At 43.9% G+C, this 15,529-nt stretch overlaps 1 protein-coding gene across 1 annotated transcript in view; it reads left to right on the forward strand.

The window, feature by feature from the left end:
• ALDH18A1 (aldehyde dehydrogenase 18 family member A1) overlaps positions 1 to 8,440 on the forward strand; it is a 41,788-nt gene extending 33,348 nt beyond the window's left edge. Inside the window, 6 exon segments of the mRNA XM_037497647.2 lie at positions 1,662 to 1,857; positions 1,963 to 2,084; positions 3,957 to 3,999; positions 4,002 to 4,142; positions 5,148 to 5,243; positions 7,374 to 8,440. Coding sequence (XP_037353544.1) covers positions 1,662 to 1,857; positions 1,963 to 2,084; positions 3,957 to 3,999; positions 4,002 to 4,142; positions 5,148 to 5,243; positions 7,374 to 7,555 — 780 coding nt within the window. The 3' untranslated portion in view covers positions 7,556 to 8,440.
• The last annotated feature ends 7,089 nt before the right edge of the window (positions 8,441 to 15,529 follow it).

The raw sequence follows: 15,529 nt of genomic DNA on the forward strand, positions 1-15,529 counted from the left end.
TTTCTTACCCTTTGTTTTATTTCTCTACATTCCACATATAAGTGAAACCATCCAGCATTTGTGTTTATCCTCCTGGCTTACTTTGCTTAGTATTGTTCTCTCAAGTTCCATTCATGTTGTCACAAATGCCAAGATTTCATCTTTTTTTTTGTAACTGAGTAGTATTCCATTGTATATGTATACACCACATCATTTTGATCCACTCCTCTGTCCTTGGGCAATTAGGCTATTTCTATAACTGGGCTATTGTGAATAAGGCTGCAATGAACACAGGAATATATACATCCATTAGAATTACTGTTTTTGAATACTTTGTGTAGATACCTAGGAATGGAATTGCTAGGTCATATTGTAGATCTATATTTAATATTATGAAAAAAGTCTATACTGTTTTTCCATAGGGACTGAATCAGTCTACATTCCTGTCAACAGTCAACATCCTCACCAACACTTGGTGTTTCTGGTCTTTTTGCTCTGAGCCTTTCTCTTGGTTATAAGGTGGGATCTCATTGTGGTTTTGATCAGCACTTCCCCAATGATAAATGATGATGAGCATTTTTTCATATGCCTATGAGGCATCTGTATGTCTAGGAAATATGTCTCTTTAACTCTTCTGCTCATTTTTTGATTGGGATATTTTCTTTTTGTTGAGTTGCAGCTGTATGATGTTCAAATACGTTTCCTATTCAATATGGTGTCATTTTCTTCTGCTGTGCGGAAGCTTTGTAGTTTGATATAATCCCATTTGTTTACATTTACTTTTGTTTCTCTTGCTTTTGGAGATAAACCCTCCAAGGATGTCTCTGAAACCAATGTCACTGAGTTTTTTGCCTGTTTTTCTTCCATGTATTTTATAGTTTCAGGGCTTTGTATCATGTCTTTAATCCATTTTGAGGTTATTTTTGTGTAAGGTATATGATGGTGATCTAGTTTCATTCTTTTCCATGTGGCTGTCAAGTTTTCCCAGCAACATTTGTTGAAGAGACTCGTCTTTCTCCAGTGTATGCTCTTGGCTACTGTATCATAGAGTTACTGCCCAGAGATGCATGCATTTATTTCTGGACTCTCAGTTCTATTCTATTGGTCTGTGCATCTGTTTTTGTTTCAGTACCATAGTATTTTGATATTACTATAGCTTTGTAATCCAGTGTGAATTCTAGGGGTGTGATACCGCACCCCTCCCCTGTTTTGTCAGGATTGTTTTAGCTATTCAGGGTATTTTGTGGTTCCATATGCATTTCATTAATTTTTGTCCTATTTCCTTGAAGAATGTCATTGGAACCTTGATAGGGATTGCACTGAATCAATATATTGCTTTGGGTAGGATAGACATTTTAACAATTTTAACTCTTCTAATCCAAAGCTGGGAATATCTTTCCCCTTTTAACAATATCTCATAGTTTTCATTATATAGTTCCTTCACGTCTTTCATTTAGTTCACTCTTAGGTATTTAATTTCTTTTCGTTATAATTGTGAATAGGATTGTTTTCTTGATTTTCTTTCTCTTCTCATTGTTGGCTTATATAAATGCAGCTGACTTTTGCAAATTGATTTTATACCCTGCCACTTTATGAAATCGATTTTCATGTATTTCAGTTAGTTCTTTGCTACTTCCATATTTTATGTGAAGATTTTATCTTTTTATTTTCTGCCACTTCAGGTGAATACCAGAGAAGAAGTGGAAGATCTTTGCCGTCTGAACAAAATGATAGATCTAATCATTCCACGTGGCTCTTCCCAGCTGGTCAGAGACATCCAGAAAGCTGCCAAGGGAATTCCAGTGATGGGGCATAGTGAAGGGATCTGCCACATGTATGTGGATTCAGAGGCCAGTGTTGATAAAGTCACCAGACTGGGTGAGCTGAATGGGGTTCCCTTTGTTACAGGGACACAATACTTGTCAGATGCTCTCTGGTTCTGATCATGTTAACAGAAACAATTCTTTGTCATTCTCGTTTTAGTCAGAGACTCTAAATGTGAATATCCAGCTGCCTGTAATGCTCTAGAGACTCTGTTAATCCACCGAGATCTACTGAGAACACCACTATTTGACCAGATTATTGATATGCTGAGAGTAGAACAGGTAAGGCAAGTCCTCTGCCTATGGCATTAGGCCAGGAGCAGCTGCCATACTATTTAAGGCAATTTAAGAAGCAGTATTTTTGAGTACGAAAGTACTGTGCTAAGTATGTAGAGATTAGAAGATATGCCCTGCCTTCTGACAGGCTAGTCAAAGGGAGAAACTTCAAAGATAAACAGACCACATGGCGGCACACTGATGGACTAGCTCTGGCAACATTTTATACAGGCGGCAAAGTTTGAAATTTATGTTCCTGAACACACATTCCCTTTGGATTTGATTTGAAAATGTGGTGCAGAAATGTTTTTTTCAAACCAAAAATTCTTATGCATCCACCCCAACCCTCAAATGTCTTCAGTTACCAATATTAATGTACTTAGTACAGTGCTACTCAGAATCAACAATTTGTGTAATGTTCTCTCTGGGTTATTTTCTTACCATTTTGTTAAGGTTGTAAACAACCAGAGGTAGTACATTTCAAGCATAAATATATGTTTCACCCTAAATTCCTAATTGCAAGAAAAGAGATATTCTCCAAGTAAAAACAATCTTAATTTTCTGTCAGGATACCTGTTGTTATGATGCCCTTTTTTAGAGTTACAGAAAACTGGCCAGCAATAGAGAAAGTGGCTGTGGAGCTCAGCTGCTCTGACTGAGCATTAGTCTCTTCCTTTCCATCCTTTTGTTAGAAAAATGGACTCTGGTCAGCTTAAAGATGTGGCATCATCCCAGTGAGAACCTAGAAGAATTTTTTAAAAATGAAAATTCACATAAGAAATAAAAATGATTAAAATCATTAAAGATTTTTTGATGATTAATTGAAATGAATTTATAAATAAAAGCACATGTTTGGGGCCCTTACATTAGTGCCCTATTTAACTGGGCACCTGTGTGTGCCAGGCACCACGATGGACTGGACTGGACAGGAGGAAAACTTTCAGCTAGAAATAAAACCTTTAGTCCTGATTTAGACAAACCCACAGTATCCTCAGTCCTTCTCAGGACTGCCTTGAAATACCTCTTGTACTTTGTGTAGCACCTTTGATTGCAGGAGGTAAACCACTGAGCTCGGGCCCAAGAGTGGGCGACAGTCCCAGAAGAACATGGTTGGACCCCAATCCTGGAGGATACGGGTTCCAATTAGGAAAGCACAGCAGGGGTTCAGAAGCAATGAGGATAGGGCAGACAATGCTTGTGACATAAGCCAAGGCATGGACGCTGCCCTGGGGAGGTCCTAGAGAACAAGGCCACTGTGGGGGCCAAACTGTGACTGGCGCCCTCTGTGACCGGCTTCAGGATCCCTATATTCCTCCCACTAGAGCAGGATGAACCTCTGAGGATGGAGCTGAGCTGAACCTGCAGGTGGGCACCAGACTGACAGAAATCTACCAAGTGACCACAGCTTGAACATATACTTGGGACTTCTCCAGGTGGAGGGAGTGGAGGGAGTGGAGGTGTATATGTATCATCTCCCTCTTCTGTGAGTCCAGTGCCTCGGTCCCATGTGGAAGGAGTGGGATTTTTGTCGTCAAGTATTCCTTTTATTAAAGTGCCTGTTATCAAGGGCTTATGTCTGTAGCCCATAAATGCTTTGCACATTCTTAGGTTCAAACATTTTCTTCATAAATCCCTGCTCCAGTTTTACTGAGGGCCCATTGCTGACAAGTGGCCAGCTAGCATTTTCAAAAGCAGCTTATCTCACCAGATGGGAGGTTGCCTCTAGAAGGAAAGCAGGAATGACTCTAATAGTCCAGGCTGCAGGAGCCACAGGCTCATCCTCAATCAGGCTCATCTTGCTGTTTGACCCCAGAGAAAAGTGTGAGCTTGGTTATTTTTGTTGTTTATCTTGTCACTCCTGGACTTCCTCTGTTCCAGGTGAAAATTCACGCAGGCCCCAAGTTCGCCTCCTATCTCACCTTCAGCCCTCCGAAGTGAAGTCCCTCCGAACTGAGTACGGGGACTTGGAAATGTGCATTGAAGTGGTGGACAGTGTCCAGGATGCCATCGACCACATCCACAAGTACGGCAGCTCCCACACGGATGTCATCGTCACAGAGAATGGTCAGTGTCCAGATGCTTCCAAAATGTGGTGTCTGCTTTACTGCTTTGATCTCCGAGGTGGTCATGCTCCTCTTGGTCCCTCTTGGACTGAAGGAAAACATAATCTGAATAGGCTAATGGTGATGCCAGGTATTGGCTGAATTTACTGATTTGTTGAGTGCTTCCTGTATGATCTCATATTGTCACAGTGCCCCATCGGAGGAGACAGGGAAGAGAAGATTAGCTCCACTTTAAAGGTGACTCATTCTCTCAGAGGTACTATAATTTAATTATAATTTAATCTCTACAACACTAGCCAAATGGCTTGAAATAAGCCCATTTTATAGCTGAGGAAATCAAGTCCAGGAGGTCAAGTGCAAAACCAAGTGGTTTAGGGCAGAGTTTAACTCGATAGTCATTCTTCCACTCTGTACGTACAATAAGAGACACATATAAGTGCCGGGCACTGGAGGCCTGATGGTAAAGGAAACCAGTAAGGGAACTTACAGTCAGTTTATTGGGGAATCGCACCACCAAAAATGATAGCCAACAGTTACTGAGCACTCTGGGATGAGTGCTTTGTGAGTGTCAACTCATTTTATCCTCTGCACAACCATGTGAACTAGGTAATGTTCAGTCTCCCATTCACTCAAGCACAAAGAGGTTCAGAATCTTGCCCAAGGTCACCCTGCTATTGGGTGTAGAGTTGGAGTTAAGATTCAGTCATTCTGGCTCTGGATCCTATAAATTGTGTAAATAGACTCTGCAGTGGCAGATAGTTTATCTGCAGTGGCAGATCTGGATTGTATCCAGTCTTTCTCAGGCAATTGCTTTTTACACGATAGTGACAGACAAAGTGGCTTGCCCTTCTTCCTCTGCAGATTTTTCACAAGTCTGCATGTTTAACATGTAGGGGAGCTCCTTGGGGACTTGGGCTCTGCCCCAGTCAGTCATCAGTGAATCACTGGAAGCAGGATGTTCTCATGGGTCATCCTAACTCAATTTCTTCTCTTATTTATGTTGCAGAGAAAACAGCAGAGTTCTTCCTTCAGCACGTGGACAGTGCCTGTGTGTTCTGGAATGCCAGCACTCGCTTCTCTGACGGCTACCGCTTCGGACTGGGTAAGAAGGACTCCAGTCAGGGGAGAAAGGAGTCTTGTGAGTCCCAGTGTGCTCCAAAGAGAACAAGAGGAGGAGAATACTCCTCGGAGTCACATGCCAGGGAAGATTTGGGAGAGGTGGGCGTGTGAAAGAGAATAGACAGCTGCCATGAGCTGGCATAAGTCCTGTGCTTAGGCATGTCGCATGGAACAGAGTAGCCACTCATTTCCATGTTCATAGATGGGAAAACAGATCCAAAGAAAGAACTTGCCCAAAGCAATGCAGTGGGCATTCATGCCCAAACCCATGTGCCTCTGAGGCCTGGCTCCTGCCCACCTCAGCATGGGCAGAACAGGCATATCCTTCTGACCAGTTGGAACAGGGGTATGGGCCAAAGTCTCACCAGCACTGCCATTGCGAGCATTTCCTCAGCCAGGTTGCCTAAGAATTGGGAATCCCCCATGAGGACAGGATGGAGGAGGGTGCTTAGTGCCTGTGCTGGATTGAAGTGTCAGCACCAAAAACAAATAAGTAGGCCCAGTGGTGCTAGGTTTACTTCTAGTAAACCTTCAGTTTGGTCCAAACTGAAATAAAAAGCTCCAAAAAGACAGCCTCCCCGCCTCTTCCATCATTAATAAATCTCCATCCCCTTCGTGTAGGTTTGCACCATGTCTCTGGTTTTCAGAGATTCCATCACAAGCTCCAATAAAGCATTCATGACACATCTGAGAATTATTTCAGCCACTTAAAACATTTTAATCTCTCTTAACTTTTGAATGGATGATCTGCCCAGAGAAGTAGTTCCCACTGAATTGTTAAAGGTTACCAAAGGGAGTGTTACTCAGTTATCCTTGGTCATTAAACTCTTTTAGTTTTCTGTTATATTGAGGTTTGGGTTTAATTATCACATTTCTTGCACCAATCTCTGTATTCCATGTTCTTGAAGAAGAAATAGCATGCCTTAAGAGCTGATTGCCCCACTTTCAAGAGAGAGACCACGATGGGGAAAAGCGGACGACCACTCATTGTCTTTCCAGCGCTTGCTAAGAGCAAGGCTGAAACTCTGGCTCAGATACATTCCTGTGAAATGCATTAGTGGCAATGACAGATGATATTTATTGACCATTTAGCACATTCCCAGCACTGAGCTAAGTGCACCACAGGCATTATCTCACCGAGTTCTACAAAATGGATTGTTATTTTTCTTACTTTCCAAATGAAAAAAAATGGTGAGAAAGTTAGGTAAATGTGCCCAGAGTCCTGTGCCTTTTCACTATTAAACCAGAATCTAAATCTGGTGGTCTCAGTCTCTTTGCCACCACCCACCACCCAACGCATCTCCCTCAGGTCTCTACCCTGGCTCTCCTCGCTGCCCCTCTTCCCAGCCCTCCCTGCTTGACGCTTTCTCATCGATCAGGTTTCAGCACACAGCTCTCCCTGACTGTCCTATCCAGTATGGGACTCACCCGACCCACACACTCTCAGTCACAGCACCCTTCACTGCTGTCTGTCACCACGTGACGTGATTTGCTTAACTGTTCTTTAGCTGCTTTGACTGCAGGAATATAAGCTGCACAAAAACAACCTGTATCCCTGACTCACCACTGTATGCCCAGGGCCCAGCACAGCGCCCGGTAGTACATGCTCAGTAAGGTTGTGTGAACAGGGGAGCACCGCCTCCACTCTGTACAGTGCAGGACAGTGAGCCAGCCCCCAAAGCTCCCTATTCCCCACACCTTGCCTGGCCAAGGGGGAAGGGAGATGAACAGTGACCATCTGAGTGTCTGTCTGCCAAGAATGCTGGATGGCGCTAAGAAAATGCCCCTTCCTTTTTAGGTTTTAAAAACTATTTGGAGCAATGAGACCTCTATGTTAGACATAGTGGTACACCTCAAAAAATGCTCACATGTCTAATTAAGGTACCCACTCCAGACGCTAATCAGATAGCGACACAGCACTTTGATTATTATGAAAATGCATTAGGGATAAAGTACAACAGAGAGGCCCAAAGACGGTGTTTGGCCTGGGGAGGAGGGCCAGGCATGGGCCGGAAGGGAGGGTCCCCCATGAGGAGAATGAAGAGACATGCCCGGTGGGCAGGTAGAAGCAGAGGCTGTGAAAAACCACATCCTCATCCATGCTTTTCTGCAGGAGCTGAAGTGGGCATCAGTACATCGAGAATCCATGCCCGGGGACCAGTAGGACTCGAGGGACTTCTTACTACGAAGTGGCTGCTGCGAGGGCAGGACCACGTTGTCTCAGATTTCTCAGAGCATGGAAGTTTAAAATATCTTCACGAGAACCTCCCTGTTCCTCAGAGAAACACCAACTGAAAGCATTCAGAGAAGAGCAAGAAAACCCAGGAATGTTCTGAGGTCTTCACAGTTCAACTTGTCTTAAGAATCTCAGGGGATAAGCCAGCTCTTGTCTCCATTTCCTGGAAGGGTCTGCTGATGGAAAGTGCTCCTAGATGCTTCTGGGCTCAGTTTGGCAACATCAGTGTTGGCTCATGTACATGTTCTAGCTTGCCCTCTTCCCTTTTCTTTTTCTTTTTTAAGTTAGAAAATAATTGTTAAGGATCAGAACTTTGCTTCATTGCTACAGATAGGGACGTTGCTTTGTACGGTCCAGTTCCCCCCAGTGATAGAAACAGAAAGGTGCACTTTCCCCGTGTAAAAGGCAGTGGAAAAATCATGGCCGCTTTTTACCTTTTTATCTCCTCAGTGAGGTAAAGTCTCCCTTGGCATATGGTTGGTCCTAGAGCCAGTCAGACCTGGTTAAGTCTTTCCACATTTTGTTTCTTTCACTCTCATAGTCATCTTTGAAAAGGAAAGATTTGGAATTTTAGAAGGGCAGCTCTTTTTAGCTTTCTCGTCAAAGATGGACTGAATAATTTCCACTAGGAAGATCAACCTTTGGTATTTATTTGTGGAGCAAACATAGAAGCATTCCAGATGCCTAAAGCCTCTCCAGATCCAGGAGGTTCTTCCCTACCTGTGAAGGGACTGGGACCTGGAGCTGCAGACAGGAGGTGTGAGTTTCCAGAGGAGGTATCTACTGCAATTATGCTTGAAATTTTTATATGAATTATTTTGTCATCCTGTCTTTTCCTCCAAAAAAAAAATTAGAGGATTATTTTAATACTTTGGATTCTTCCCCCATTTTTGAGAAATAAAGTTTTATGAAAAGCTGGTTTGCATGGCTGTTGCAGTTTCCCTCGTTGGTTGTGATCCTCTCTTTCCTTTTCCCCGCTTTGGGTCCTTCATGCTCCCCGCTCCCATGGTCTCTTCTGTGGGAAATGGTTAGGGAGGTAGTCGGCCCAAATAGTGTCAGTGTAAACAGCCCAGTCAGATCCTTGGGGGTGGGGGTGGGGGGACGGACTTGGACTGGGAGAGAAGAGAGGAAAACAGGAGCAAAACCCCAGGGGCTTAAGGGCTGAAAGTGCGCTGGTGATCTGATGCCGGAGTCTGTGCCACAGAAGCAGGTGCCATTGTGCCACGTCCACCTAGTGTCCACTCGGGTGGCCGTATTCCCTGCTGACACCCTGAGTTCACTTCGATGTGCCTCCCTGGGTTCCATTGCCTCAGGACCACCTGTTTCATGGACCCACCCCATACTTAGCTCCTGAACTTGGGGTCCCTGGTGCCTGACAGTCTGCAGTTGAGAGATTTCTTTTCTCCTGAGGCCCCTCCCAAAAAAATTTAGTACTCCCTGACATGCTTTTCCTTATCCTCTGAGGATATTTTATGAGCACAGGATTACAGTGTCAATGTGGAACATGTTCCCAGGCAGACTGCAAATTCTCCCATCCAGACCCCCTTACATGGTCTGGGAAGTTACCCAGCCTGCTATGCCCTCTGAATAGGGAACTCTGTCATAGCTTGCCTGAAAAGGAAATAAAGAAAGTCCTGCTTGAAATTGTATGGTAAATGCCACATTCAGCATCCAAGCAGACAACAAATGCTCCTGGAGTTTAAAATAGAAAAGACCCAGGAAGGCAGGGCCCTTGGGAAAGACTCTGCTGAGGAGCCAGCCTGGTCAGAGTCCTGAGAGACAAGTTATAGGACCAAAGATAGAGCAAAGTCATGAGGCAGGACTGGTGTGAACAGAAGTCCTGAGGTGGGGATGAAACTCAAGTCTGAGCAGCCAAACTGGGGCAGAAGTTCACTGGGTACTCCGGAAGGTATTCTATCCCAGACAGGCATGTCTTGGAATAACCGTGACTAGAGCCACCCTTCTTTGGATGTGCGATAGGGATGGATAAGCTGAGTTATCTAACAAGGCCATTTCCCCTATGAAGCGATCTTAGCGTCAGTTCATTTCTGCAGACTGCAGGCCATCAACATTCTCCTTTTTCCACCAGAAGTGAAGATATTCCCACCGGAGGGCAAGAAGCAGACACAGCCTCACAAGCACCCCGCCCAGGCAGTTCCAGTATTTACTGGTTTGTCCAAGCTGAGGGAAGGGGGCTTTGTATCCTAAATTCTCTCCTGGCCACTAACTTCTGACAACACGGCTCTCTGAACCAACCAACCCTGAAGCTGCCATCTTCACCACGGGTAAGAAAAACACTGGCATATGCAAAATAACAAATATTCATTCATCAAGCTAAGGTTACTAGGGCTTAGGGTTTTTCTTACTTGAAGCCAAAATTATCTCTATGATACAATATATACATACATTAAGGGCACTTACAAGATTATTCAGTTGGAAAGGTAAACAGCTAAGGACTACATTATATATAATAAGTGTTATATGCCCTGATCCTTAATCAACCATCTCTTCCCAATTTGTAATAATCCTGTTCAATCTTGGGGGTTCAGAGGAGTGCTGATCTCCCCTGCCTCACTATTTTCCATAGTTCACTTGTCACATCCCAGATCTAATAAATCAGAATTCTCTGTTCCGCTTTCAGTGAGTGCTTCGGTGAGTGCTTCAAGGCTGAGCATATGATTTAAAGTGGAGCAAACTGCACACTGGTAGAATTAAATCAAACTCTTCCCCAGGGGTCGTGAACTTTTAAGTCTCAAGGGGATGTAGATCTGATGTAAGCCTCCTACCTGCCATAGTGGAGAGCCTTATGAGACGTACCCAACACAGAGGAAAGATAGCTGGGAGTACATAGAGACTTTGCCCATCTGGTTCCAACTGTGCCTGAAGTCCACCCCTGGACTAAATTCAATAATTTCTTTTTATTGCTTAAGCTAGTTTGAATTGGGCTTCTATCCTTTCCATCTCAGAAGACTTGTGATAATATACCTGGGTTCAAATCTCTGCTCTGTCACATATTAAATGAGGGACTTTGGGCAGGTGACTTAAGTTCTGTAAGCTCAGTTTCTTTGTGGAAATACTGGCATCTCCTACATCATAGGTGGTAACATAAATGCTTGGTGCAGCACTGGCACATAACAAGCTCTCAAGCACGAGATGGCCCATTGCTGTGGTTTATCAGGTGCTCTTCTGTGAGCTCAGTTCTGTACAAGAAACCAGAAGTTTCTTCATTTACTCAGGGAGTTTACAGGAGCCAGATTTTCCCATCCCAGCTTCATCTGGTCCCTAGAACCCCTACTTTGCTCCATGTGAGCAGGGAGGAACAGTGTATGAGTCTGAGAAACATCTAAGCACCTGGAATATGTGGGTGGCTGCTACTGAGAAGCGCATGAGCAGTAGCGATCCTATTTGAGTTTCAGAAATAGGTGAATCCAGGTGAATGTCATCTGCCTGAAAAAAGAGGTGACCCTGGAGGAGCACACCTGCTGTCTGTAGGGGGGGAGCAGAGCAAAAGATTTGGGTCCAGATCCATATGAGCACGGCAGTACCGAGTAAAATATACGTGGTGTGTGCTCTTCTGAGTTGGAGATTCATATTTAAATCTCCAAGCACACACAACGTTTTTGCATATCTAGATGAATCATCTAGAAATCATGTCTGGCTTGCGTATTAAATCTATTAATCAAGGTTCTTCTTTGACTCAGGGGCAGGTGTTACTGACGTCATTATTACATCTGTCTCTTACGTAGACATAGAACAAAATATTTCTGGGCAGTATTTTGTGTCCTATATGCATAGGGTCCATGAGGCAGCAACTGTGGGAATGTTTTCAGGTATAAGTCACAGAAACCCCAGCTTTGACTTGTTTTAACAAAAAGAAAGGGTGCTATTTGTTCACGTTACTGAGGAAGTCCAAAGTATAGAGGAGACATGGTTTGATCAGTGTTCTGCTTCTCTGTATATCTCTGTACATCAGTAATTCTCAAATTTTAGAATCTTAGAATCACCTGTACAGTTATTAAAACAGATTGCTGATTCAGTAGATCTGGGATAGAAACAAAATTTGCATTTTTAATAACTTTGTGGCTCCAGCTGCTGTTGCTGCCATCATCAACTCAGGAGCCACACTTTGAGAACGACAGCTCCAGATATCTACCAGCAGCAACCTGCCCGCATTATGGGTTGTTTGCTGGAACAAGGTCAAAAAGTCATGAATTGTCCTACTACCATCACACAAAAGTCCTAAACTCCACTCTTACTAAACTGGCCTGCAATTCAAGCGCTGCAGTAAGTGCAGAAATTGAGTTACGTTGCCTGTCATAGAAAACCCAAACAGCTAGGGCTTGAATACGATACGAATTCATTTTTGCCTCATGTAAAACGAATTCTGGAGGTAAAAGCACCCCAGGGCTGAGGGGGTGGCCCCTTGATGTCACCAGACACTTAGGCTCCTTTAGTTTCTGCTCTTCCATCTAGGATGAGGTCCTCATCCATGTAATAGTTGTACCCCAACCTCCAGGACTGTGTGCCAGGCAGCACAGAGGAGGGAGAGCCATGGGCAAGCCGCATGCCAGAATTAATTGGTGGTTCCCATTTTCCGTAAAGAATCTGAGTTGTGTGGCTTTTCTTTTTTAAAATCTGGACATATGGTGGCTTCAAGAAATAGGTGTTTATTGGTAAGGCAAAAAGGAAATTGGCTAAGGGAAGAAAAGTATCCTAATTGATTCATTGAGCTGGGAGTGGGGATTCATTCACCTAAACACAGTGGCTGTTAGAAAGCATCTCAAGTCACCACATGGGCAACTCTAGCTGTGAAGGAGGCTGGGAAAAACAGTTTTACAGCTGGACACATTCCTGCCAAACAAAAACCAGAATTCTTTTTAAGGAAGAAAGGAGGATACATACTAGTAAGTACCTGGCACCATTTGCCATGATTACCCCTGAGGTCTGTGGGTTTTCTTGAAAGTCTCCTTTGTTCCTTTGAGCTCATTCGTGGCTTTTATAGTTCAGATTTTGTGGTAGGATGGGGGGAGGTTGAACTATTCTGTAACAGTTGGAGAAAAGGTGAAATTCCTGGTCATTTCTGGAGAGGAAGGAAGAGTTGTAGATTTGCCATAGGCAGAGATCACAGACCTAAGGAGGATCTGTAGGAAATTAGGCTAAACCACAAGCGTGAGAAGCTGTTTCTAAACTGATGGCTCCATAAGGGTAATTCTCTTGGCACTTCCTGCATTTTAGAAAAGGAGTCCTATGTTTCCAAAGACTTGGCCAGAGTCACTTAGTGGAAAGAACACACACTCGGGAGTCACACTGATCTGCACTGCCATCTGTAAATTGTGTGAACTTAGCAGTTACTTGTACTGAAATGAACCTCATTTCCTTATTTAAAAAAATGTAGAGAACTAAAAGGAGAGACTTAAGTAATGGATTGGACACTTAGCTCAGGGAAAAAGTTCCATCAGCGTTAGCAACAATTAGCAGTAGGGACCTACCTGATTAACTCATTGTTGTCCCCACCAACCTGGCTGGGAGCAATGCATACAGGCCTAGGTGACCATCTGTGGAGATGAACCACTTGGGTAGAGTCAGGGAGGTAGAGGGGGCCATCGCCGAGATCCGTGGACCACTGGGGCTGTTGGTATAAAGATGGCAGCCTAAAATGATCATGTCTTCGTGGATCCAACACATTTCTCAACAACTGAGGAGTGTCATATTTCTCGTTCCTAGTTGTAAACTTGCCCTTGGAGTCTACTGAAGTGGAAGTTACAATGTCTTTTTTGCTAGTGCTGCCAGCAAAAATCAATGAGTAACTTTCTAACTGTTCTTCCTGACATACCACCCTCCCCACTTTAGTAAGAATTAGATTTAAAACTTCAATCAGTATTCAGTGAGGACCTACTATATGCACATGCTGGGAATGAGACACTGTTCCATCCGCTGGTTCAAAACTTAATGTCTGCGAATTGCTGCTTTATCCCCAGGTAGTTCTTCTCCCTAACTCCCAGTCTTTACCACATGTTCCTAGGAGAAACCCTTTGATCAAAAGGAAGAAACAAGATCTACTCTTGTCTGCAAGGATAGCACTAGCACTGCAGAAGGAAAGCAAGACCATCTTGATCCCAGTCGCCCCAGATTTCTCTGACACCAGGGGGCATCCTAGCCCCACAAACCTCAGGCAATCTGCCCTCTCTCAAGTCCCCAACTCCACACTGCCATCCATGGTTGGTTCCCCTTGGAGACCTAGTGCTGCCCAGTAAAGTGACTTCCAGAAACCCACTTATCAAGCCAGTTAGGAACACGGCCTTTTATTTATTTATTTTTAATAAGAGGCAAAACAGAGTTTGGACATTGATACTGCCACCTACTAGCTTTTTGACCTGTGACTTAAATTCTTAGAACTTTTGTCTTTCCTCTCCATAAATGCATTTGTAAGATTTTATGTCAAGCACTCAGCACAACATCCAGCCTATGATAAAACTTCAGTAACTGTTAGCTATTATTATTGATTTTGTTCTAAGGAACAGCTCCCTCTTAGTTCTTAGCATTGCTCTTTTATTTAAAGTCCAAATACCTCTTCTGGGCAATAAGGTGGGGACACCTTATTAGATGTCTACTATGTACCAGCCACTATAGTACAAACCTTACATTTGATGCCACAAAAATCAGTGCAGGGACATTGTTATTCCTATTTTACAGGTACAAGACAGAGGATCAGAGAGGCTGAGTAAATTGCCCAAGGTCACAAATTTAGGAAGTGGTAGAACCTGGATCATAACCCAGACAACCAGGCTTCAAATTTCTTAACCACCATGGCAGGCTGTAGTAGTAGTGTTTTCCCAGAAGCCTCTTGTACTTTAACCCAAGGCAAGTTGTAAGACTGAAGAAGGAGGTTGCCATAGCTACTAGCCAGACCCCTTTTCAAGTAATCAGATCCTTGGTCTGCTCCAGTTTTGCAAGAGGAGATGCTTGTCTGGAAACTCTCCTGGACACCTGCCCCTGGAGGGAGCCAAGTGCTCCTCAATTATTTAGAAGGTCTCTAGACACTCGATCCAATGAGCAGGTGTGGCTGCTTCTCCAGCTTTCCGGGAATGCCTTTACTTACCTCTTTGCCCTCCTCCTAGTTGTCTATGAGGGAAAGGAGGCGTAGGCCTTGTCCACTTTATGCATGCATCTGTCTCCTCCATCTGAAAATCATTTGTAAGAAGCAGATAATTTTTCTTGCAAATTTCAAAATCACGTTGATTTGAGTTGAAATTGGTGGTGTAAATAGAACCCTTACTAGTAAAGGGATAAAATGTCTTTTTCTGTTGATACACAGTTCCTTTTTCTCTGTTTTTTAAAAATATTTATTTATTTATGCACACAAGAGCTGGGGTACAGGCCAGAGATGCGGGGTGGGGGGGGGTGAGAGGATTCACCAGAGACAGAGTGGGGACAGAACAGGCAGAGTGACTGAAACACACTGCTGAGGGGAGCAGTTGGTGAGACAGCAGAGATCTGCTTTGCCATTTGGGTTGCTCCCTGGCCGGCCGAGGATCGAACTTGTGCTGCAGAGACTGTGGCTTGCTTCATAGTGCTCTGCTTAACTCCTTGCACCACCAGGGAAGCCCCTCCTTTTCCTCTATCTTAAGCTTATACAAGGAAACCTAAAAACTAAGTTTGTATAAACGAAAAAAAAGGAGTAACAAATGCTCACATGTAAGTTCCATGTATGTAAGTTCCATATATGTAAAGGGGGAAAAAAGAAACTGTGCCTAGGAAAAAAGACTGGAAGGAAAGTGACTATAAATGTTACACTTGGCCTAAAGTTTTAGGCTATAATAGCATAAGGAATTGCAGAGTCTCAGCTAATTACAAACTCAGGGATCAGAGTCAGGAGTTTTCTGGGATCTGCATCCCACTCAGGCACCCTCACCTGAGTGCTCACAGACACTCCTCGCCGTGACCCACCTTCCCTTTATTGCTTCCTTTCTCTCACATCCTGCCCAGGGCCTGGCAATGTATGGGGTCACCGTGCAGCCTGACATTCTCCTGAT

This window comes from Talpa occidentalis, unplaced genomic scaffold, assembly GCF_014898055.3.
Source record: "Talpa occidentalis isolate TD23 unplaced genomic scaffold, MPIMG_talOcc4v2.1 talOcc4.8, whole genome shotgun sequence".
NCBI lineage: Eukaryota > Metazoa > Chordata > Mammalia > Eulipotyphla > Talpidae > Talpa > Talpa occidentalis.